The sequence below is a fragment of the Catharus ustulatus genome, chromosome 26, assembly GCF_009819885.2.
Source record: "Catharus ustulatus isolate bCatUst1 chromosome 26, bCatUst1.pri.v2, whole genome shotgun sequence".
Classification (NCBI taxonomy): domain Eukaryota; kingdom Metazoa; phylum Chordata; class Aves; order Passeriformes; family Turdidae; genus Catharus; species Catharus ustulatus.
In genome coordinates, this window is record NC_046246.1 from 3109617 (window position 1) to 3135419 (window position 25803).

At 53.3% G+C, this 25803-nt stretch overlaps 1 protein-coding gene across 1 annotated transcript; it reads left to right on the top strand.

Moving 5' to 3' along the window:
• The first annotated feature begins 1051 nt into the window (after nucleotides 1-1051).
• POU3F1 (POU class 3 homeobox 1) lies at nucleotides 1052-2719 on the top strand. The gene has a single exon (XM_033080686.2). It carries the CDS (start codon nucleotides 1052-1054, stop codon nucleotides 2165-2167), a length of 1116 nt encoding a protein of 371 aa, XP_032936577.1. The 3' UTR covers nucleotides 2168-2719.
• The last annotated feature ends 23084 nt before the right edge of the window (nucleotides 2720-25803 follow it).

Genomic DNA, 25803 nt, shown 5'->3' on the forward strand with positions numbered 1-25803 from the left:
TCACCAAAAGCCTTTCAGGAGGCTGCAGTTAATGTCCCTAACAGCAGCAAGCCACCCTGGCCAGCTGAGGAGAGTGCAGGGCATCCGTGTGCGGCCATTGACATGTCACACTCGTACACATATTGATCCAGCGCTTCATTGTTCACCCAAGCCCTTGGCAAAGGTCACTGTCTCTGCTCCCACCTCACAGATGGAGCACAGAGACACAGATTAATTTTTAGAAGTGATGAATGCTCCTGGTGCCCACCCTGATTCACTTTGGGACTCAAGCCCCAGATGAAGGCTGGAGCTGGCTTAATTAAGACATCCCTTGCCCCTCTCCCGACACTACCAGACACTACCAGACACGTGTTTCTCGTTGCCATTGTCTTCTCCCACAAATTCCTCCTCCCTTTGTCCTGTGCCAACCTCAAACCGGCTCAGAGACTTGCCTCTGAAGCAGCATCCAAGCCCCACATTTCCCATGATGCCCAAACAATCTCAGATCCTCATTTCTTGGCTCTTGCTGCTCTATCCTATGGAGGCTTTAGGAAGGAGCTCCCACCTTTCCAGGCTTCAGCTTTGCCAAGAAAAGCTCAATCACGACTTTTAACGTCCCAAGTGGGCATTGATTACCACGCAGGGCAGCGGCTAAGCACCAGCGCCACTCCGGCACACGGGCTGCAGGAGCCGGCGCTGCCCACCTGCCCGGCCGCGGCCAAAACCCGAGGGGCCGGCGGAGCGCGCCGCCCCCGCGCGCGGCCCATGCGGCCGGCGGCGGCTCAGCATGAATGAACCGCGCTCCTCCAATCAGCGCCCGCTCCGCCGCGCCTCGCCCCGCCCCGCGCCCGCGCCGGCCAATCCCGTGCGCCGCGCCCGCCCGCCGCCCACCAATGGCGAGAGGGGAGCGCGGGGCAGCGCCCCCCGCCGGCGGCGCCCTATGGCGGGGCGGCGCGCGCCACCCGCGGCGGCGGGCGGGCCAATGGGGCGCGGGGGCGGGGCGGGCGCGCGGCGGCCCCGCGCCCCGGCGCGCGGCTCTAAAGCGCGGCGCGGGCGGCGCGGCGCACACGCGATGGCCGCCGCCGCGCAGTACCTGCCGCGCTCCGCCGCGCTCATGCACCCCGACGGCGACCGCCTGCACCAGGGCACCACGTACCGCGAGGTGCAGAAGATGATGCACCACGAGTACCTGCAGGGACTGGCCCCCGCCGCCGGGCACGCCGTCGGGCTGGCGCACCACCAGTGGCTGCCCAGCGCCGGCACGGACTGGGGCAGCGGTGGGGGCGGAGGGGGCGCGCACCTTCCGCCCGCTGAGCACGCCAAGGGCGGCCCGCCGGGGCCCCGGGAAGAGCTGTCGGCCGCCGCTTTCCACCACCGGCCGCACCTGGTGCACCAGCCGGCGGCGGGCGGCGCGGCGGGCGGCTGGGCGCAGGGCGGCGCGCACCACCTGCCGCCCATGTCGCCGCCGTCGGGGCAGCCGCTGCTCTACGCGCAGCCCTACGCGGGCCTCAACGGGATGCTGGGCCCGCCGGCGCCGGCGCTGCACCACGGGCTGCGCGACCCGCTGGGCGCCGAGGAGGCGGGAGGCCACGAGCTGGCGGCATCGCCGCCGCCGCTGGGGCCGCCCGAGCCGTCGGACGAGGACGCGCCCAGCTCCGACGACCTGGAGCAGTTCGCCAAGCAGTTCAAGCAGCGGCGGATCAAGCTGGGCTTCACGCAGGCCGATGTGGGGCTGGCGCTGGGCACCCTGTACGGGAACGTCTTCTCGCAGACCACCATCTGCCGGTTCGAGGCGCTGCAGCTGAGCTTCAAGAACATGTGCAAGCTGAAGCCGCTGCTCAACAAGTGGCTGGAGGAGACGGACTCCAGCACGGGCAGCCCCACCAACCTGGACAAGATTGCGGCGCAGGGCCGGAAGCGCAAGAAGCGGACATCCATCGAGGTGGGCGTCAAGGGCGCCCTGGAGAATCACTTCCTCAAGTGCCCCAAGCCCTCGGCGCACGAGATCACCTCCCTGGCGGACTCCCTGCAGCTGGAGAAAGAGGTGGTGCGGGTCTGGTTCTGCAACCGGCGGCAGAAGGAGAAGCGGATGACGCCGGCCGGGGTCCCGCATCCCCCCATGGAGGACGTTTACGCACAGGCGGACACTTCGCCGCTGCACCACGCGCTGCCCGGCGCCGTGCAGTGACTGCCCGGCCCCCCGCGGCCCCGACGGCGGCGCAGCGGGCGCGGGCAGCGGGGGACGCGTTTTTAATTTATTCTCAGACTGGCCCGGCCGCCCGCTCCGCGCCCCGCGCTCTATTTATTCGCCCGCCGGAGCCGCAGCGGCCGCCGCAGCAGTAGCCAAAGGTTTGCGATCTCTAATTTATTCCCTTCCTCGCGCGGCCGGGAGGCGGCGGCGCCCCCGGCTCGGCCCCTCCCGCTCTGCCCGGCCCGGCCCGCCCGGGGGGACGCTTCGAAACCATTTCCCGGCCCGTCTCTATTTATTTCTAACCGTGCGCGGAGCTCGCACCCTCCCGTTGGTGGGTTCAGTCCGGTCCATTCCCCTGGGGGTTTCGGTTTTTGTTTGTATCTCCTATTGCAAAACCAATGTAGACTTGCGAGGGTACGTTTCTATTTATGTTATAGTAAATATTTTATTACTTACATAAACCATTTACCCAGGAACCGGTCTCGTGTCGTCTTTGCAGGCTCGGAGCGCGGCCGTCGGGGCCGGTGGCGGCGGCGCTGCCTTGGCCGAGCCGTCCCTTGCGGTGGCCGCCGAGGGCAGCCCCGTTCCCGGTGGCCACCGAGGCCCTCGGGGAGCCCCATTCCCGGTGACCACCGTGGGCATTCCCGTTCCCGGCGGTTCTCCGCAGGGTTTGCCCGCCCGGTGACGCGCTCCGGGGAGCCGCTCCCGGCGGGGATGCGCTGCCGCGTTCCCCGCGCCTTCCGCGGGGTTTTCACTGCTCCGAACGCAACTCTGGGCGGTGTGAACAGAAACCAGCCCGCACAGAACTTTCCTCCCACATATCGTAGGGATAATAATGCACACTGCTGTTGCTGAGTAGGTTGCTTCTACTCAAACCACACTCTGGCTTTTTCTGATGTCACCAGCTTTCCTTTTCGTGGTTTCATGCCCGAATATTTTGTGGTTATGCCAAAAAAAGGGGTGAAAATACAGGTTTTTGCGTTCTCGGTTCTTGGAAGAATGATCCTGCATCTCTAAACCTTCTCTTGCAGCGCCGAGAAAAGTCGCACGAGGATTGTTTGCCTTCGCAGGTCCTTGGATTCCTGCGGTGTTTTTTGTGTTGGGAGAACTTTTGAAATATGTTCCCATACAGAGCTCTTGCACTGATTAAATACTTGATCGAAATCTGGTAGTAAAGGACCAAATTCTTTCTTTTTAGTTGGCAGAGAATTTACTGATGGTCTGAGACATCTGGCACTGGGTGGTTTTCCCACTTTATTCAGTACAAATTCTGTGCTGTGAAAACAGAAGCTTTAAAGAGGATTTTCTAGTGAAAGTGCTGCATTGTGCGTTGCAATTCATGTATAATTCTTTTTAATATATATATAAAAAATTTCTAACATACCAAATGTAACTTACTCTTGAAAATTTATACTTGAAAATTCTTGTCTTCGTTGCAGTTTGATTTTGTTGCATTTTGTGCCTTTGGTGGGGGTGTATCTTACTTGTCTAAGCAATGTCACATTTGCCATTGATATGTTATAATTTATTGCATTTTCAATGTTTCTTAAAATGTAGCTATTCTACATCAGCTAATACAAAACTATCAAATTCTCATTCAAAATTCTAGTAAACTGATTTTTGAGATTTTAAAATAAAGTCACTTTGAGCAGTTATTTCAACAAATACTCTGTAAAAAGACGGTTCACTTTGTGATACAAACAAGCTACTGGATGCTGTGGGTTAGGGTATTAATAACTTCCCTTGGCATGTAGAGCATAATACAAAATCTCACTTAGAGGGTTTAGTGTGCAGTGTGTGTTCTGTCAGCTTTTGCTACAGGCTTAGCTTCCTATTTTTGTAATGAGACTGGTTTTTATAGAAGAGCAGAGAATGGTAGGGCTGTTGTAGAGATCCTAAATTCAAAAAAGTTTTGCCATTTTTACTGAATATTTACTGATTTCTAAATAGCTAAGCAGATGTAGTAACTTAGATGATACATTCCAGTAAAAAAGTAAAGTAGGAGGATGATTTAAGGGTTGGAATCAATGTATCATGACAGCGTTTAAATTAATTTCCAACTCTGAGAATCTGTCCTTAGCTGTTACCTTGTGTATTCCCCACACATGTACCATTGTTTTTAGTGTTTTGTCATGCTGTAATTGCAGCTTTTGCTTAAGAATTTCTGTGTGACAGCTAGGCTTTAAGGAAAGAAGAAACAAAATCAAAACTGAACAAAAGAGGGGTTTTTTGTTTGCTCGCTTCTTGAAGGAAAACTCGTTTGCATTGAATGTTTAATTGTGCTGATTTTCTATAGTAGGAGGCATTTCAGTAACCTCTTCATTCTGAGCTAACCTGGATGGCAAACAGGATTTGTGTTGGTGCTCGGAAGGGAAGGGTCAGTTTTCACATTGCGTTGCGCTAACGGACGCGATGTGCTGTGAGTGCTGGGGAGGATGAGCACCCTTGGGTTGTTCGCTGTGTCACATTCTATAAGGCACTGGCAGCCCCTCTGCATTAGCTCTTTCGTGCTGTTGAGCAGCAAAAATAAAATATTCTTTGTGTATCTCCTTTCTGCAGTGCTGCAGCGCTCAGCTGTTCTAAAAATCAAATGCCCCAAAGGTTTGCCTATCTTAGAATAACTTGCTAATTTTCCTGGTCAGGGATTAAATAGCAATTACTGGAGGGAGACCTTTATTTTTTTTTTTATTTTTTTTTGGGTGGTTGTTTCTCACTAAGGTAAAAGCATGACCTGATACCACTACATCAGTAGTAAAGCAAGAAAAGGTAGGACTGAGGACTGTGGTGTTGCTACAGTAAAGAAAACCAGATGTACAAATACTTATTTAACAATGCTCAAAGTAAATAGTAAACAGACAAAGTAGGAAGTGTAGATGAGTAACAGAAGCACTGCCAGTGCAGTTTAGAGAGGGGTTTAAGTCTGTGCTGATGGGAAATCTTTGCTGTAGCCCAGGAGCACTCTGCTGCTGAGCAGTGCCTGGTGCCAGCAGCTGCCCCTCAGAGCACTCGGGCTCTGGTTAGTGCCAGGGTGGCACTGGGCTGTGCTCATTGCTTGGGGCAGGTGCCATCCACCACCAGGGACTGGGGTGATCTGCTGGCCTTACCCACAGTCCAGAGGGGCTGGTGACCCAGGGTTTACATTTCAGGCTGCTGAGGAGAGCTGAGGTGGTGACCAAGGGCCAGGTGGGGAAATTGGTACCAGGCAAATGCACCCTGGTGTGGGCTCAGCCCTTCTCATGCTCACGGTGAGAGCTCTGCTGTCCCACCCTTGCCTGGGCAGAGTGTGTCTGTGTGCTCCAGGGACATGGGAGGGCAGCTGTGCTTCCCAAATGCTGTCATTATAAATTGGTTATTGGTAATTTCAGCACATTGCTGTTTTTGTAAAGCAGACAACGTTCAGTAGGGTGTCTAGGGTGTCACTTTTCCCCTTTTTCTTGTACAAAGGTGAACAGTTGCTGCTCAGCTTTTCATGCATGCTTAGGAGAAGGTTGTAGAATTCCAGCATCCAATTTCTTCCAGACTTCTTGTCTTAGACTGTTATTGCTGCCACTTGCAAGAGCAGGGAATGCTTGCTGTATAACAACTGCAGAAGTGACTACAGCACAGCAGTTTGCCTGGTGAGGCACAGTCACTTGTAATTAGTAATGCCGTGTTCATCCTGTGCTTTCCACTGAATCTGGTCTGTTCTGAGGCTGCCCAGCCTGAGCTGTGTCTGATCCCAGCACAGTGCTGCGCTGCAACTGGCCCCTTATGAGCTAAGGCAGCAGCTGAAGCACTGTAATCTCTTTGCATGAAAATTCAGAGCATCAGCATTAACACCATAAGAGTCTTGTTCCCAATTTTGCCTGCTCCTGCTTGCTCTCTCCCCTAGAATGAGAGATTTCTGTACCATCTTGTACTTGTAATTCTGTGCTAATGTTTGCGTATATTTTAATTTTATGCTAATTCTACCGTTGGTTGTTTGGAGCTGGATCAGCCCCAGGACAGCTCAGAGTTGTCATTTCACAGGTACTGGAAGCAGACTTGGGTCCTGCCCAGGGCAGAACTCCACAACTCTGGAATTACTTCTCTTTAGCTGCCGTGTGTTTTCCTTTCAGCTGGGTTGTTTGGAATGAGCAGAGCACATCCTGGCTGATGACTCCGAGTTGCTGCTTGCCCTTGTGCTGAGGATGGGCTCTCAGAGGCTGCAGCTCCCACACCTGCTGTCCTCTTTCTTTTGGAGCACATCAGCCCCAGGAGGGGCAGGAGCAAGCTGAGCTGCTGTGGGGGGTGTTTTGGTTTTGTTTTAAAATGCTGAATCTCCACAGATGACTGTCTGGTCTCGCTAAGTTTAATATTGCTGCTCAGAGGGACCAAGGCCAATGTACCTTCCTGAAATGGGCAGCTCCAAAGAACAGCTTTTCTGCAAGCACAACGTGGGCTCTGAGCAGCAGCATCCCTGTAGTGCATGTTTGTGCCTCTGTAGGAAACACACAGAGAAGGAGCTCGTTAAAGTCCCTCCTGGGAGCCACCACTGCGCTTTGCCAAGGTGATTTATGGGCATTCAGCTTCGCTCCCACTTGTGATTTGTTGTGAGTGTAGGTGTGTGCAGCAGAGATATGGCCAACTGCACTTCTCAGGTGTTCTCTGTCCTTGCAGAGGCTCCCCCCAGACCCAGTGTCTGTGCTGCAAGTGGGGATTACAAGATTTCAAAGGCTGTGGTGCTGCACACACCATGGAATGTGCATGTTAGATCAGCCCTTATGAATATTTCATATTCCTTGATATCACATTATTTTTGGTGTTGAGCAAATTGAGCATTATTTCTTGTAAGCCTTGCAAAGGTTACATTTTTCCCCTGGCTCATAGGCTGCTCAGAGCACTTGCTGCAGCAAAGAATGCTTTTCATGCCAAGCTTTAAAGATGTTTCTTTATTTTCCTTTTTCTCACCTTTCTTCTGGAGCGTTCTGCCTGATCAAGGTGTTTGTGCAGCATCAGCAGCATCCAGGACTTGTTTTTTTGAGGGCATTGGCTTCTCTCAGCTCCACAGGGGCAATCTGCTTTCCATCACTGTACCAAATTCTCTAGGGCCAGCACTCTCAGCAGTTCCCACAGCCACAGAGCAGTATTTCCTACAGAATATTTCCAAGCTGGCTATTCTCTCAGCCTGTTTAAGGAAGGTGGATGGCTCACTGAAACTGCTCAGCTCTGTCTCAGGACCTGCACCCCAAACAGCTGTGTCCTTCAAAGTAAATCAGTGAACAAGGGCACAAAAATCTAATTGCAAATATCATATATGTGCTGTTGGATGCTCCATGAAAATGCAAGCTCTGCAGTCAGGGATCAGTAGAAGGTATGAGAAAGCCAATGGGAAAATGGGCATCTTTACATTTTACTGTACTTTTTTGGGTTGTTTGGTTTGGGGTTTTTGGGTGGTTTTTTGTTGTTGTTTTCTGGGGGTTTTTTTGTTTGTTTGTTGTTGGGGTTTTTTTTTTTTTTTTTTTTTTTGCTTTGTTTTTTTTTCTGAGAAAATCTGTCCTGTGGTTTTTATTACCTGGAGCTCACTGTGTATTACTACCTCTCAGTCACACTAAAGGCCATGTGACTGAGATTATGCTGCATCATAAATCTGTAGCCAGACGAAACTCTAGGAAATTAATTTACACATTTGCATCTTTTGCAGTGATTTGCAGGATAAAGAGTCAGGCTATTGCATTAGATGTCTTTATGTCTGAAGATGTTTTAAATAAAGAATTAGTTTTAAATTGGAGATGTTTTTTCAGACATGTTTAGGACTAACCTGGTTACAGATAAACCAACAGAAAGACATGAGGGTGATTATTATGAGATCTGCTTTTCTTCTAAAATGCTGTCAGAGCTCCTGGATGTTACTCCCAGATCCACTTTCTTTAGGACTATGAGAAATGTTTAGGATTTTTTTTTTCCCAGTAAGTGTTCTTACTTCTCATGAAATGATGTCATAAAATATGACATTAAGTTGCAAGGGTTAATTTGCATGGATTGCTGAGCCACCTCAGCAAAAAGCTGCAGCAGTGTGAGATGCAGAGGGATTTTCATCCCTCTGGTGGGAAGAGCATTCCTGTGTGCTGGGCTCAGCAGTGTGGGGCTGCAGGGACACGACATCGCTGCCCTCCCACTTCTGTGGGTTCCTGATCTGCTGGAAGTGCTCCTGCCCCTGCTGCCCAGGGCTGTGGGGAGCAGGATGGGCTGTTCTGTGCTGAGGATAAATTCTGTGGAAGGCATCACCCACTGCTGGAACGCTGCAGCTCACGCTGATAAGCGCAGCCGTGTTCTGTCCCCAGCTCCCAGGGGTTATTTCTGTGCCCATCACCTGTGGCCTGTATCTGGCAGAGCTGTCTGGAGGAGCAGTGACATGCCATGGTGTTGGACATTGTCCCCTGCCCTTATTCCTGCCAGGTGGGGTCAGGGTGTAGCGGAATTTCTGTTCTTTGGGGCTGAGGTGCACGTCCTGTCTGCCTCTGTGTGCTCTGCAGAGCTGGAAGTGCCAGGAGCTCGGGAATGCTCAGTGTTCAGGACAGTTCTCATGATGCTTTTTCCCAGGTGCCAAGCATTTAGGAGCAAAGGGATGAAAACTGTCACCAAACCTGACCTCTCATCTCGCTCCCCTGAGCCCAGTGAGGGGTCTGTGCTTGCAGGATGGGCCAAGCTCTGAGGCTCAGAGAGTGACTTGGATAAAAGCTGCTGGTCCCAGGGCACTGTGCTGTTCTGCACCTTGGCTCTGCCCCAGCAGGGCTCTCAACTCCCCAGCCCTGCAGGCTGGCCCAGCCTGGCTGGTGTTGGGGACAGGCACAGGTCAATGTCATTAAAAGGGAGAGAATTGAATCAATATCTGGAGTGTTTGATATTCTGCCTAGTGGAACACTTGTTATGTCTTTAATTACTATTTCTAAAAGCACCGAGGAATGGAAAGCAAAAGGCAGAAATAAATAGCAAGGGCTGATCAATTGGGCGTGAAACCCTTGTTATTGATCACCTTTAACCTCTGCTTAAACTAATGACAGAGCTACCATTTAACTGTCCCCAGGCACAGAGCACATCAATTGTCCAAGTGCCACATAAATCATGGTGAGCTGCAGCCCGGTGTGAGGGCTCCAGCCCTGGGGAGGGCAGGGTCCTGCAGGGAGCACTCCCAGGGGAGCACCTGCTGCAGGTGAGCTCAGTGAGCTGCTGCTCTGATGTTCTGCATAAAAAGGATCCCGGGAGCAAAGCCCCATCCCAGCTCTGAGGGCAGCACAGGGCTGCAGAAATGACAATATTTCCCCTCCATGCTTCTTTCCCCATGGAGATGAAAGAAGATTTATGCTGCTGAGGATCCCCTTGATGCCTGCTCCAAACCTGGGGCAGCACTACTGAGGCTGGGTGAGTTTGCAGGAAGGACAGAGAGGACTCCAGACAAGAATCCTGTGTCAGCAAGGGTTGGAAGCAGCAGAGTTTGGGGAGGCAGTGACACAGGCACAGGAGGAATCACCTCTTCCCATGTGTCTTCAGCTGACTTCTGCCTCAGCAGCTGTGTTGGAATTGCCTACACTGATTGTTATAGGCGTAAAAAAAGTAAAAATCAAGATATGCAATGGGCAACAAAGTAAAGTCAGCACAGCCTTGCAAAGTAATAATAATATTTATTAACATTCAATCTGCAAATTATCCCTTGAAACCCCAGCCTGGAGATTTGCCAATTTTCAATACATGACAACGTTGTCTAATGTGTTTCCAGCACAAGAGCATTTCCAAGGCTGTGCTGGATCTGTGGCATCACAGAACCATCAGCTGGATGTCCTGCCATGCACAGGGCAGGGGCTGTGCCTGCCTCTTGAGGGGAATGTTTATCTTTAAGTCAGGGTGCCTGTTCTGCAAATTCAGTTCCCCAAAGAATTAGGAGGTGATCTTTTTCTTGATGTTCCCTACTCTTGGTGTTATTGAAAGCAGAGGGGTTTTAGGGCAGCTGTTTGTTTCCAGAGCTGTTTAGGAAGCATTTGCACTGAGCCCTGGGAAGGAAAAGGGTGGCAGGGGCCCCAGTGAGCAGTGTGTCTGTCTGTTCATCCCTCTTGGAATGCTCTCAGCATCACTCCTGTCTCTGCAGGAATGAGGAAAAGATCCTGTCTCATCTGCAGTTAGATGGGCTGCGTGATGCTGAGCCCATGGCTGTGCACATCCCTGGAGGATTTTCTCAGGAGATCTTGGTTAATAAACATTTTGCCTTTGTGCTGCCATTTGGAGGCTTTCTACTGAAATCTTAAAAATCATTTGGGTGTCCTCATCCATCAGCCTCTGGAAACATTATTGATAATACAATCATTCCTCTTTTTTTGGTCACTCTGTTTCACTTTTTTTTTCCCCTGCTGAAGATCCTGTAATTTGTCACTGCTGAAACGTTGAGAGATGATTGGAATCTGCTCAGGTGCAGCCCAGGAGCCTTGCAAAGGTTCCCTCCCAGGGAGGGGAGGCCTCTTGCATCCCTCTACAGCCACACTTGCAGGTACAGCTGAGGGAAGCCTGGCACAGCCTGGGGACACAGCAGGCTGGGCATGTCAGGCTGTGCTCTGGCCAGGCTGGGGCTCTGCTCTGTGCCAGGGGATCCTCTCTGGCGTGTTTGGGTCTCTGAAGCACCTTGTCCCCACAGCTCTGGGTGCTCTCTGTGCTTCCCAGGTTCGTCTCCTGACCCCAGGGCTGCCGTGGGAGAAGCAGGAGCCAGCAGAGCTCATTGTCCCCACAGCCTGCAGGGGTGGTGGCTGCCCTGGGCAGCCTGTGCCAGGCTTGTGGTGATACAGGCAGTGCTGCTGCTCCTCTGTGAAGGAATAAGCCATAAATGCCATTAGCTTCCACTTTCCAGGGGCTTCTAAAGCCTGGGAATCTCAGAGCAGAGGGACATCCCCCAAAACCTGCACTGGGCTCTGGCTCTGCCGTGGAGGACTCACCTTGGATGCCTGACTGTGCCCGAGGCTGCAGTCCCTGCACAGACAGTGCTGCTGCTGTGGCAGAGAGAGCATCTCAGCACTCAATAAAACCTTCCATGTCCGTCCAGAGGGGCAGAGCTCCCCACTGACAGCAGCTGCACTGAGAGCTTGGCATGGATTTGCATAGATGAAATGATTTCTCCTGCCATTCATTCAGTCCCTCTGTCTGCCAGCTTCCCTGCTCCTCTCTGGAATCTGAAGTCCACACAGGGAGCATTCAGCTGGCCACGAGCTCTTTACTGAGCGTTGCTTTGCACAGATGTCCCCAAGCAATGCCATGAATTGTTGCTCTATAGTCACTAAGCTGTTTGGGAAAACATTTCAGATAACTGTCCTACGCATTGGGGTGACTGAATTGATGGCATTTGAATGGTCAAAAAGATAGTGTGAATTGGAAACAATGCTGTCCCTGTCACAGGCAGCAGGAGAATTCCAGCTGGTATTTTCATTGTTAATGATCAAACCCAGAGCACTGTGTGGCCTTAATACCTTGGAAGGGGCTGGAGAAATGCACAAACCAGCCTGTCACTTCCCCTTCTGGATTTTCCAAATGCCAGGGAAGGAATGCTTTTAAAATTGTCTTTCAGAGCTCCACAAGTGACACTGTAGCTTGGCTGTGGGGAGGGGAGGAAAGGACAGTTGTGGAAGCTGCCAGAGAACCGTGATGGTCACCAAGTTCTGGAGCTCCCCCACCCTCGGGTGGCAGGGCAGCAGCTCTGCCCACAAAGGTGGGAACAAACAGCCAGTGCATCCCACAGAGTGGCAGGTATCCCTCCTGAAGGTGCTTGGCAGTCAGGAGAGCTTTGCTGCATCTGGGCTTGGCAGAGCACAGCCACCCTGACCATACATCATCTGGAGGAATGGGCACTTGAGTAACACATTAGAATAATACATCATTAGAGTGCTGTTGCTATGGTGATGTATTAGGGCAATACATCATTAGATACCTTCCACTGGTGATGTATGACTCCAAACATGGCTCCTGCCAGCACCAGCACAGGGACCACAGGGGAAGTCTTGTCTTTTTGCAGAAACTTTATCCTTCCCCTAAGGAAAAAACTCTGAGAGTAGTGGCTTCACTGAGCAGACACAGGGCAGGGGCTGGCCCCTCTCTCCTGAGCCTCTTCACTGTGTGACTTGCTCCATGCTGTGCTGTTTTCTGGGGACCCAGTGCCTGCATTTCAGTGCATGTGGGCACAAGGATCTGCCAGTGCTGCTGGGCAGAGGGCTGGGAGCTGTGCAGGGGCTCTGAGGGATTTGTGGGTGCATCCCCTCCTGAGAGGGGGCTGCTCTGGGCTCCTGCTCCATGTCCTTCACACTGTGCCCTTGTGCAGGGACTGCATCACTGAGGGAACTCTCTCCTGTTCCCCAGGCAGCCAAACATGCTGGTGGCATGTGTGGTGCCCAGGCCTGTGCCAGAGGAGACAGATGGACCTAAAAAGAAGCCCATGGCTGCTGCTGCTGCTCACCTTCCATGAGCTGCTCCCTTGGGATCACTTTTCCCTTGCTCATCCCCTCAGCCCTGGGGGATCCTGGCTCTTGCCTGGAATGAAACCAAAAAGGTGAGCCCAGGAGAAGTTCCAGCCAGCTGGGTCCTCAGCATCCCTGGGGTTTTTGCAGGGCTGCACTCTTTTCAGCTCAGTGGGCTAAATAAATTGCTTCAGAGAGCAGATTGGGAAAGGAGGTTTCTTTCACTGCAGAGTATGTTGTGTGCATCAGATATAATTTGATTTTAATTAGTGGACAAGAAAGTAGCATAGTTAATAAAGTATGCACTGCCTTTTGCAGGGATGCCAGTCCTGAATTCCTAGAAAATGCAATCAAATCAGAAAGACCAGTGCAAGGTGAGCCAAGGCTGAGCATGTCTGGGCAGGGGCATTGCAAACAGAGTCCCGGAGAGATCCCTGACCCCTGTGCTATGCCATGGTCAGGGTCACAGCAGAAAAGCAGTTTGTGAAGCTCAGGCTGTTATGTGGTGTGGAGATGCCCCAGCAGCCTCAGACTGTTGTGTGCCAGCTGCATCTGGGACTTTTCAGCTGGCAAAGGTGCAGCTGCCTCCCTCCCTGTCCTTTTCCTGCACCTGCAGGGACCTCGGTGCCTGTCCCACCTCCCTCACAGGGGACAGCTGTGACAGGGCTGCTCCTGGAGCCTCCCATCTCTAGACTGCTTGGGGGATGCAGGTTCACCAGCAGCCCTGGATGCAGCTGCTCACACACAGAAGCTTCTGTTTGGGCAGCAGGTCTGCTGGGCTCTGTTCCCAGCAGTGTGGGCTTGTGGTTAGACCACTTAAGAGCCAGGCTGCCCCCACAGCGCCCTGCAGATGCACACTTCCTTCCCCTGAAATCTCTGTGGGAGCAGAGCCTGCCCACTGAGGGCACGAGGGCAAGAATAAGAGGTTGGTTGTGCAGACTTGAAGTGAAATAATATGAAATAATATCCCTTGGAAGTGCCCTGCTGCTGGTTGCCGGTCACTGAGAGATGTGAGACACTTTGGGAGAGCAAGCCTGTGTCTGCCCTTGGTGCCAATGCTTTTAAGGGTTCAGCACGCTGCCCTGCTCCCCAGCCCCATCTGCAGTGCTCTGAGCCAAGGCTGCTTTTAGCTTCTCAATCAATTGGATCCAATTAAGTGATAACGTGAGGCTGTGGGCAGAGCAGTGATTGCTTATCCCTGTATCAGAAATGATTCCAAGGTAATGCAGAGGGGTCTGCGTGCCCTGGGCAGGAGCTGGGCTGTGAAGCCTTGCTGAACCCTCTGCTGAACCTCTCCTGGGAGAGCAGAGCCGAGGCAGGGCTGCCCAGCACTGCTGGCCCTGACAGGAGCAGCCCCCAGGAGGACAAGGTACAGTTATTTAAAGTGCTGTTTTCACTCTGTTCCCACCAGGAGACTCAGCTAGTGCCACCCTGACACGTCTGGGAGCAAGTGTTCTAGGGAGGCTGTGGGCATCTGAGAGAAGCAGAGCTGCCTCTGCCACTGTCTCCAGCCCTGGGGTGTGCAGGGCACCAACAGCTCTCTGAGGCTGTGAGGGATGGCAGACATCAATAAACATCACTGTCAAAAAGGACAGGAGGAGGTTATTTATCAGAAAACAGAGCGAGGAGCAGGACTGCAGCGGTGGTGACATGTGCTGTGCCCGTGGTGGCTCACAGGGGTCAGAGCCCTGCTGCAGTGCCACGTCCCCAGTGCTGTGCCCCTGGCCAGGACAGTGCCACCAGGCTGACAGAGCCCTGCTGCAGTGCCATGTCCCCACGCTGAGCCCCTGGCCAGCACAGTGCCACCAGGCTGACACAGCCCAGTACCACGTCCCCACTGCTGAGCCCCTCACTGTGCCCCTGGCCAGCACGGTGCCACCAGGCTGACACAGCCCAGTGCTTCTCTGCTTTCCCTGGTGCCATTTGGGCTCTGGAGCAGTGACAGTGTCCTCAGAGCAAGCCAGGCTCGCAGGGGGTTGAGATTTCAGACCCAGCACGGATGCCCTGCAGTGTTCAGGGCTGCTGAACTCCTGGCTTGAGGAGCTGCTGTTTGTTCAGAGCCAGGGGTCTCTTCATCTTCTGGGGCTGCAGGAAATTCTGTGTGTGTGTGCACGTGAGTGTGACACATTGGGGATTTGAGAACAGTGTTTTGCAAAACAAAACCAGACAAGGTTATTAATTTTCAAGGTAACACCAACGAGAACGCTGAGTTGCTGTTGAATTGCTGATCATTTTCTGCAGTAAAGGCATCTGTGTGTGCCATGCTCACCTGTGGCCTCGTGTACCTGCTGTGCCTCCACAGGTGATGCTCAGGTGGTGCTGGAGCTGTGTGGGGCTGGCCAGGGCTGAGCCTGGAGAGTGGGGGAGCAGGAAGCCCCAGTGCCTCAGGGCTGGCCCCAGGGGCAGGCACAGGACATCTGGTGCTGCTCCTGTTCCCAGAGCAGCACCGAGCCCTCAGGGGTGCCCTCAGCACATCCCTGGCACAGCTGGGAAGTTTTGCATCCCTCCAACCTGTCCTGACGCCGCAGTTCAAGGCAGAGCCCCGGTGCTGTCCCCTCCCTCTCCCCATCGCCTACCTCTGATTAGAGCCCTCAGAACAAACCTGCTAATGCCTTTCCCAAGCTCTCGCCCCCACACTTTTGCCATATAAATCACTATAATTAAAGTGTTTGGAAAATGCTTTGGGAGCCCAGACAAGCATCCCCACATGCTACACACCCAGCTTGGCAAGCCTGACTTCCTGCTGCACCCACCCTGCTGCCCCAGGCGCTGCATCCCTGCCCTCCCAGAGCAGGACAGGAGACAGGACCGTTCCCAGGCTGAGCTCGCCCCGGGCTCTGAACCTGGCCGGGGCACTGCACCAAGCAGACAGAGCCCAGAGAGATGGGGCAGGACCCCTGCCAGCCCCTGGCACCCCCAGCCAAGCCTGGACAAGGCTGTTTGTGAGGGGAGACAAGGATGCTGCAGGTGCTGGGGATCGCTGCTGCTCACGCCTCTGTCACCAGCTCAGGGAACCAGAGCTCTCCACGGGCTGCTGGAGCCTGGGTGGAGAGAAACCTGGGCAGAAAACCCTTCCAGAGGGCATGGAGGGCATGGCACACTGCACCTGGTGCTGGCCCTTCTGCCCATCTCAGGGGAATGAGCCACTGTCCACAGACCCTTTCTCAGCCACACAGGGGAGGCTCCAGAGCTGAGCCCAGGTGGAGCAGGCAGGGCTGCTGGGGCCCGGGCAGGAGGGCAGGGCTGCTCTGGGGACTGGCAGAGCCTGCTAGGATGGCCTGGGCACCGGGCTGGGGTCCCAGCTTCCCCCTCCAGCACAGCTCTGCAGGCCAGGAGCAGGCCCCATCCTGCCCAAACCAAGGCATGAGGAACACAAGAGGTTTTGGCCTGTCTTTTTAACTTGGAGCAGAACAGTCCTTCAGGAGCTGGTCTGAGCCACAACCTGGTGGGGGGAAAAGCCATTTTCCAAGCCATGGGCAGCAACATTCATGAAACATTAATTTTCAACACTGAGCCCCTGGAGTGCAGATCAAAGCAACTGCGTGAAGAGGCAAAGGGAAGGAGCAGAGAGCAGGCCAGGAGACAGAGCTGCCTGCATGGGAGTGGCACAGGCATGCAGCGACTCTCAGGAGCCCAGTGCATGTGGCCAAGCTGGCACAGTGGCCTGAACAGAGCAGCTCAGACTGGGGGGAGCCTCTGGGGACAGCACTGTCCGTGCACAGAGTGGCTCCTCACTGTCCCCTCACTGTCCCTGGTGGCCTGGCCTCCCTCCAGTGACCACTCTTGATGTGTCCCCAGGCCTCATCCCCACTCATGAGCTCCACAGTTCTCTGCCTAGACTCCTGCAGTCCTGTTTGTCCTCCTCTCTCCTCTGTGCTCAGCTGGCACCAGCTGTGCCAGGAATATTTGAGTCACCTGGACTTTCCTGTTCTATTCCCAAGAGCCCTGCTGCTCCCTGGTGCCAGCCCCAGCAAGGGCACCTTCCCAGCCAGCACCCTGGCCCCTGCAGCTGTTTGAGGGTGGGGAATGAGCCCCACAGCTTCTCCCCAGGGTTCACCTCCAGGGCTGGGTCCCAGCTGCTCTCCAGCCCTGTGCTGGCTGGCAGGAGCTGGTAGCTGTGCTGCAGGCAGCACCTTTTGCTGTGCCAGGGGTGCAGTGCCAGCTGATGCTCACCTGCACCAGGGGAGCCATGCAGGGACATTCCTGCATCCCCTGCACCTTGGCACTCTCCCTCTGCTTCCCCAGCCACCCAACAAGACCAAGATCTGCAGCTGTCCCTGGGGAGTGGCCACTGGGATTTCACAGGCTGACAGAGCCTGTGACCATGGCAAGCTCTGCTGTTTGCTGCCACTTGTTCTTCCTCAGCAGGGAGGGTTTGGCAGCCCTGCTCTGTGTGCAGGCAGATCTCAGTCCTGCTCCCAGCTCCTGCTCAGCGTGTATTTTTACCTTTTAATGAAAGCGACTGAACTGCCTGAAGTTGCCTCTCAACTCTTCTCTGGGGCCTGGGTTGCCAAGAAATGATTGACACGTTTAATAGAGGCAGTGGGTGCAGAGGAATCTGGCAGGAGCCCAGGCTCATGATACACAAAGGATACTGCCATTCCTGCCTGGGTTTTCTGAGGCTCTGCTCTCTCAGAACACGCTGTCCTGTGCGGGGATGCTGCGCTCTGGCTGGGGAGCTGTGAGCCCAGCAGCTCTGGGAACAGGGCAGGGCTGAGCTATGGGGCTGGGGAGAGGGGTTTGGGGCAGGGAGGGCTCTGTGGGGGCTGCAATGCACAGCCCTGAGTGCAGGCTGGAGAAGCCAAGCGTCTCTTGGTGCCTTTTTGGTTTTTCTGCTGCTGTGAGCTGCAGGGGTTTGTCCCCACACTGGGGGTGAATGTGTAGAGCAGATGCTTGCCTGGTTTTGCAGGTACACGCTCGTGTGTGAACCTGCATGTGAAAGGGGTTTTTTCTTACATCTCCTGGAGAGAAACCCCCCTGCCGTGCATGGACTAGTTTGGGAGCAGCCCACACAGATTGCATTCAGCACACATAGCTGTGCACGCGTGCTCTGAGCACTCACATTTGAGCTCACCTGCCCCTGTGGGTGTTCTCCTGCTCCCTGTCCCACACCTGAGCTCTGGCACTACCACACACCAGACAGTGTCAGCCCAAACCCACCAGCACTGGGCACTGAGCAGCTGCTGCAGCCTCCCCTGCTCACACAGCACTGTGTCAGCCAACTCCAAGGTTTAGAGCAGCACAGGCTGAGGGCTTTTGTCTCTGCAGCCTTCTGGGAGGTATCAGAGACTGACCCATGGCCATTTCTTAAGCTCAGGAGCAGGGTTAAGAACAAAGGAACAAAGCTGCCTGTCAGTCCCTGACCATGGGGTCTGACCTCGGCTTAGCCTTGTCCCATTTGAGAGGCACTGGGAAGCCACCACTAAAATTACTAATACCTCTCCCTTGGGTGTTTTCAGAGGGGCACCCATTCCAGATGTCTCTAGAGAGTGATTTCCAGGAGCAGGCTAGATAAGGCATTTCTTGTGTATTCAATGTATACATTGTTCATCCCCTGGAGCTTCCCTTCTCCTGCAGATATAAAGGGCAATTTGTAGAGCTTACAAAGGCTTATTAAAATATCATTGTGAAAGGGTGACATAAGCACCTGAACAGAAAAGAATAGAAAATATTTGTCTCATTAACCAGAGACTTAGATGTCTTGTTTCCTCTTCCTTGTGTCTTCTTCCTATAGGAGGGTAACAGTCATTTATTATCATGTGTGGAGAGAAAAGCCTCACTCCTTGGAAGATGTGCTGATTTCTGTGAAGCCTCTGCACCTGGCTTGTGCTCTGGGGCAGGCAGGCTGGGAGTGAGCATGCCTGGTGCTCAGAGGGCTGGCACATTCTTTCAAATAATGCCAAAAGAGCAGCATTATCTGAAAGCAGCACAGCCTGAGCCCCGTTTGTGTGGCCACAGCCAGTGTGGGCTGGAACACAGCACAGGCTATTAGCATGTAATGAACACAACAATTACTCTGTAAGGGGGAGAAAGGGTTAGGGCCAGGCAGAGTTTTAAGAATAAAGGCTTGTTTGGGAGAATTATTCACTTGGTCCCTGCTGTAGGTGGACGGCAGCAGATTAGAAGGAAACATTATCTCTCAGGGCAAGTTCAGGACAAATGAAGCCAAACTGGCACGGGCTGAGAGTCTCAATACATTACTCTCTTTGCTCTACAAATCTGTGAGAACAAAGTGCTCAGTGTAAATGTTCACCAGGGCCTTTTTTACCCCTGCAGGACCACAAAAGTTCAGCATGAGATGAAGGGACACGTGTTGGCTATTAGTCCACTACAAAGAGCATTTCAGTTTAGAATTTAGAGTCTCATAAAAACATTATTGTCTGTATCCCAGGACATTTGTTTGTTAGGGCAACATGGACTGAAAAAAATGTGCCCCTCTGTGCAGTTGTGTGCCTCAGCAGCCCTACCATGGCTAGCTCACCTCAGGGGCTACCTCAGGCCAGCCCCAGCCTGGTGTCACCCTGAGGACAGCCCCTGGGCCTCAGCTTCAACAGCAGTCCTGTCATCTCTGCAGAACAAGAAGGATTGCTGCCCTAAAGAACACTTGGTTGGTGTTTTTTGTTGTGGCAGGAGGCTGCACCTTGCTCAGGGTCCTCTCACCCCACGTGCAGCACAAAGTGACATTTCTGGCTCTGCTCACATGTCTGGAGTTTGTATGTTCACCAGGTCTGAGGCAAAGGAGAAGGTTGTGTCCAAGTGAAAATGCCAAGGGTCATAGAATTCTTGCTTCCCCTGCCTCAGAGGTCACAGTCCAGCTCTTGGGGACACCAGGGCACCTTTCCCTTCAGTACTCCTCTGCCATCAGGAGCCTCCTCAGGACTGACAAACCAAAACCCAGCTGAAGCTGCTGACTTGGCCTTGGCTCTCTGAGTGAAGTGCAGTGGATGGCAGCATAGATCAGAGCACAGGATCTGACAGTCCCTCCTGGACTTGCAGGCTGGAATAAATAAAATTATGGACAAGCATTCACGAGTACATCTGTGACACTTCTGGGTTGTAAGCTGCTTGCTGCCTTCCTGGTTTAGAATGATTTTGACAAAAAGCATCTATATGATTTTGATATGCTTAAGCCCATGGCCAGGCTTTTTAAGCTGTTTGGCAATCTATGGGACAGTTTTTAGAAGCATTTTGTTTTGCATTTCAATTGTCTTCCAGCTACCAAGATGATCAGCTTTGGGCTTAGTCAGTAGTGGGAGGAAGGCTCTGAGGACTTTTGCAGTAGGAGACTCAGCAGGGCCACCCCAGGTCTGTCCCCAGAGTGCCCAGGACACTGCCAGGAGCTGTGGGCAGGCAGCAAGCGTGGCTCAGAGCAATCCTCATCTCCCCCAGATCTGTTTGTCCTCCCAGCCTCAAAGGCAGCCAGCACTGCTTCCTCCAACTGCACAAGGAGCATGTGCTTTAAAAAAAAAAGGTGGAATATATTATCTATTCACAAAGTCATTGTAAATATTAAAGAGCCCATGAGGGGAAATGTCTCTGATGATGTCTTTTCAAGAGTGTGGGAGAAAAATCCATGCAAAGGCACTGTTGAGGGTATGGCCAAAAGGCAAGTGATGCTTTGAACTGGTTCAAAGCCACAGGGTCGGCATCTTCCTGGGACTGCAAGGAGAAGCAGCTACCCATCTCTCCTCAGAGCCAGCTAAAAGGTCACTTCAGCAAATCCACAATTTAAATAAAAGCTACTAACTCCCAGAGAGAGCTATTTGAAAATAAAACTGCATCAGAAGTGAGATAGATGCATCCATGTGAGCGGCAGAGGTCCTGGAGAGGTTGGCTCAGTGACAGAGTGTCTGTGCAGTGCAGGGAGAGGACAGGTACCCATGGGGTGCACCTGCAAGCACCTGTCTCAGCAGGAATGGAAAGGGAGCCTCCACCCCCCTGTCTGCATCCAGAGCAGCCTGGGACTCTGTCCTGCCCCACCAGCACAGCCAGAACCACATCCCTGTGCCACAGTGGCTGCCATGGCCAGGAGGAGAAAACATCTCTGGAGAGGCCAAGACCTGGGAAAGAGTTGTGGTTTTGGAAGACTCCTGAGATGTCCCAGAATGGGACAGAAGATCAGTAAAACTCTGAGGAGACACTTTGATTGGAAAGGCAGGCAAAGTGAAGCAGTCCACAGTGTTATGTAATGCAGCTCTGTTGAAACAGTGCAGGAAAGTTGCCTTGTGCCAATAAATCAGGCAGCCATGGAGGAGCAGATGTGAATCACACCTTGCTTCATATGCCCTGCAGTGTTTTCACTTATTGTTCCAGTTTTAAAGATTAATGGCACTCAGAGATGAGTATTAGCTACGCTTCCATTTCATACTCATTATCAGAAGAGCTTTTTTCAGCATAATTAGCATGGATCAAATTTTCCAAGTGGCTTGGCAGCCTTGCTGCTGTTCCTGGCTGCTGAGAATGCCTGGGACGTCCCACTGGTGCTGTGGGTGCTCTGGACCCCTGGCTCCTCCTAGCACCACACAGCCTTTAAAGGTGGAGAGGGAAGGGCCACTACTGAGATGACAGCAGTCATGAAACAGGGGTTCCCTGAGCTGGGCTGCCAGGAACCCCCATGTTCTGGTAGGGATTGAGGGCTGGCAGCCTCTCCATCACTAACCAGGAGAGCAGGAGGGTCTGGCTGCAGTGGGTCAGCCAGGGGTAGGTGCTGGTGCTCACCTGGATCTCTGCTCCAGGCTGCTTTGTGTTCCCTGGTGCCCAGCAGAGCAGGGCATGAAGTGTTTGATCCCTGGAGGGGTAACCAAGGTGGGAGCCCAGCCTGGCTGTGGGGCAGCAGCTCTGGGAGAGGGTGAAGGTGGTGTGGGAGGGCTGGAGGAAGCGGTGGCTGGGGAAGGGAAACTTGGTGGCATCTTCCAGGGGTTTTGTGGGGCTGGGGCAGGCTGTGAGTGCTGTGTCCCCCCAGGGCTGTGTGTGCAGGGCCAGCCCTGGGTGCTGTGCCTGCAGGGAAGGTGTTGGCAGCACTGGGAGAGCAGTGGGCTGTGGGTGCTCGTGTGTGCCTGCCAGCGGTCTGGAGAGGGGCAGGGAGCACAGTGCTGAGCTCCCTGCGACACCCAATCAACCCGTGATCGTTTCTATCATGAAGATAAACTGGCCATTGTTGCCAAAAATAAATGTTAGTGTTCCAAATCCACACTTCAATAGCACCAGCTCATTAGAGATGCATATCATTTGGCTCCAGTCCCACACCTTCTAGCTCGTTATAAATATGCAGTTGCTGCTGGCTCTACCCCAATCATCTCTGCAATCAGAGCTTTTAATTAGGTTAATTAAATTGTATCAAACCTCGCAGGGACGCAGTTCACTGATGCTGATGAGGCAGCCAAAACAGACCTTAACTCTAGCTCTAATGAAGGCCCTGCTGCAGCTAATAACAATGCATAATAAATTAGTGCTTCCCTAGAAAGGTGCACCGGGGCTTGTGTTTCAGTAAATGATGATCTGTATGCACTAATTCACTAGAGCAGTCTTTGGGTCTGCCAAGCCAGGGACATCCTGGGAATAGTTCTCACTAAATAATGGGCTCCTGCCTGCTCCAAGCCATGCTGCTCACCTGGGCTCTCCCAAGGCACTAACGGCTCCAGGTACTCAGCTGTGAGACAAGAAAGCAAATATTTGCTGCTTTCACCTTGCCCAGCCCTGGGTCCACTCTTGATGCCTGGCATCTTTCAACAGAAGCAGCAGCAGGTATTTATTTATTTATTTGAACCTTCTGTAATGGAATTTGGAGAGGAAGGTTTTGTATGGAGGGAAAAGGGTGGGGATGAATGGGGACAGTGCTCAGACTCTTCCCAGACAGCAGCAGCCCCGTGTTGTTCCTAATCAGGTGGGGACAGGTCCAGGTGGCCGAGGAGCTGTGGAACACAGAGGTTTAGGGCAGCCATGCTGAGCAGCAATTAGTCATTCCTGATTTACATTCTGCTCTTTCAACTCCCTGCTGTGAAGCTGCTCAGGCTTGAGTGGAGGAACTTCACCACCCTTTTCTCCTCGGTGCCCTCGGGCAAAACACCTCAGCTGAACCTGGCTGCAGGGTCCTGGGGACCAGCAGGGCCAGGACAGCCAGTCCTGCAGCTGGAGACACCTGTGCCAGCCCACAGTGCCACTGGTGACCCTGGAGTGGCACACCTGGTGGGTGAGTGCTGGGACGATCCAGGGGATGTGTGGAAAGCAGGTGGAAACACACAGGACAGCACTGGGAGCAGTGGGAGGGGTGGGACCAAGGCTCCCTGGTCTCCTTTGTTGAAAGAACATAGCCCTGGGGGTCTCCAGAGGTTCTGGGGGTCCCTCTGGCTGGCACAGCCCGTGGCCACTGATGGACACCCCACAGCAGCCATCCTGGGGAGATCCAGAGCCCCCCCAGGCAGGTGACCTTCTGTTGCCAAGCCCCAGGGACCCTGCTGTGCTCTCCAGTCTGGTTCAGGCTCAGAAAATGGGACCTACAGGAAAGCAGCTGAAAAGCCTAAGGGCTGGTTATGGTTCTCCTGCTTGTAAAATATATTGCTGCAGCTGCCTAGAGATAATCCTGCAAGTGTAGTCTGCTATTAACGTTTATAGACTGTCATTATCAATTGAGTTCTTCAGGACCTGAACAAGAAATTGCACTAAATGATTATATGGCACAATATTATTGAGTCACCGAAAACCTGAGTTGTGAATCTGTGGAGTATTTTGATATCTGTATCTTTCAAGCTGTAGGGAATCTCCTTGCTAAAGAACCTGTTGGTTCAGCTTTTGATGCTGTAATTATCACAAACAGAAAATAGCTGTGGGCATTTTCTCACTGTCCTTCCTCATGAGGGTCCAGCTAGAGGATGGCAGATCCCACCCATGTCTCACTTTAAATCCTGTGCTGTGCCCCAGTGGGCTGGGTTTTGATTCAGTTATAAGGCATTGGATCTACTAGGATCTACTCTTTCCAGATCCTTGCAGGAACATTTCAGTGCTTTAGTGTGAGGATACCAAGCTAAAGGCTTTGGGAGTCAAAGAGCAAGGTCTTTGAGAAGGTGTGGATTTTTTTTCCTGGAAGCCATTGGGAACTCTGCAGGGCAGCAGGTGTCAGTCAGCCCTGTCTGCTAACACTGAGGTTCAGAGATCAGCACCCACCAAATCCTCCATCATTGCAGGCAGGAATAGGTGAAAAATATTTGTGCAGAGGAGCTGGCACCTCCTTTTAGTCTGTTATGGCCACAAGATGATAAACCACTCCACAGGTCAGGGTGAGCAGGAAGCTCAGTGTGATCACCACAGATGTGACAGTGCTCTGGTTTCCTTCCCCTAAAACCTTCATGGTTTCGCAGGGAAAAGTAAATCAGAACAGGCACAATTTTTTCTACCCAGACCCCCTACTGTGAACACAAGACTGTGTGTCCTGGCTGGTACCTCAGCTCCCAGTGAACACCAACCCCCAGTGACTGCTCAAAGAAAGCCTGGCAGTAATGTTATGGCATAAAGATGTTATATACATCCCATAACATCCCTACTGCATCCCATAACACCTCACTCCAAACTGGGAAGAGATGCCTGTCTTGCAGGGAATAGAGGAGAAACTTATGTTCGTTCCAGCTGTGCAGGAGGACAGAGGTGGACAAGGCAATTGCTGGGCCTGGCCCCGTTGCTGCTTTTCAATTCCTGCTGCAGGATTCACCGAGGGGCTCCCAGCAGAACTGCTGCTTTTCTTCCCCATCCTTTTCAGCAACGCTGTGGGTGCAGGTAAAATGAACCAAGGGCAAGGATAAAGTGTTTATCTGTTTAAACCCCAGCCTCAAAGGGATGTCCCTTGGCAGGCAGCGGTGCCCCGGGGTGCGCGGTGTCCCCCGGGGTGCGCGGTGTCCCCCCCGAGGTGCTCGGTGTCCCCGGAGGTGCGCGGTGTCCCCGAGGTGTCCGCCCGGGAACGTCCCCGAGCACCGGGCGGGCACGGGGCACACGGCCCCGCCGCGCGGCGCTGCTGCCCCCTGCGGGCCAGCCCCGGTACTGCGGCCGTGCTGCCGCCACCGGAAAGGCGGCAGGCTCCGGACCGAACCGAACCGAACCGAACCGAACCGAACCGGACCGGACTAGACCGAACCGAACAGGATCGGCCGGACAGGGCCCGACCGAATCGGACAGGACCGGACCGCACAGGACCCGACTGAACCGGACCGGACAGGATTGGCCAGACCGGACCAGACCAGACTGGACAGGACCAATCCGGACCAGACAGGACCCGACCAAACCGAACTGGACTAGACCGAACTGGACCGAACCTGACAGGATCGAACCAGACACCACCAGACCAAACTGGACAGGGCTGAACCAGCCAGGACCAGACCAAACCAGGCCAGACCGAACCTGTCCAAACCAGACCGTTCTCACACGCGGGGCTTTGTTTTCCCCTCCCGCTCACCCGGTGCTTTACAGCCGTGACAGAATCCACACACTCCAGCTTCTGCACACTCCCTGAAAAATCCTCCCCACGGTTCTCTCTGCGATGGCAGAACAAAGTCTGAAGCTGCATCTAAGCGTGTAAAAACCTCACGTTTCATCACCCAGCTGCTGGAAAAGCTCCAAAGTAGGTAGGGCCTGAGAAGAGCATCTTTTTTCTCTTCCCTCCTCGCAGACCATGTGCTTATTGCTGGCAGCGACAGGGCGATGGGGAGCGATAAGAAAAGGAATGTTCACACGGAGGCTCCTCTGAACGTGCCTGGGCTGCTCCGGGACACTCGGGATGTGTCTGCACATCCCCCACCCCCGGCAATGCAACCGGCCCAAGGAAAACCCAGAGGACAAACTCCTGTCCCACACTTGGCTGCTGCACTGTCTCTCCTTACACAGAATTTTGGCACTGCCTCAGTTTGGACTGAAGCAACTCTGGAGGAAAAGCACGCAGTGGGACAGTGCAAATAGGAAAATGAGATGTTGGGTAAACAACTAGAGAGTAATTCACCTTTAACCTCACGGGTTAAATTTAACCATTTAACCTCAAACCTCACGGGTTTGGACAAGTCCTGCTCAGCCCCGGAGCTGACAATCCCCAAGTACCTTCCCCATCCCTGGGCTGTGCTTAACCCACCTCCCTAACATTCCACTCTGACCCTGCCTGTTCACTGATTGTTTATGGTGCAGGACACTTAGGCAAATCTCATGGCTTCCCAC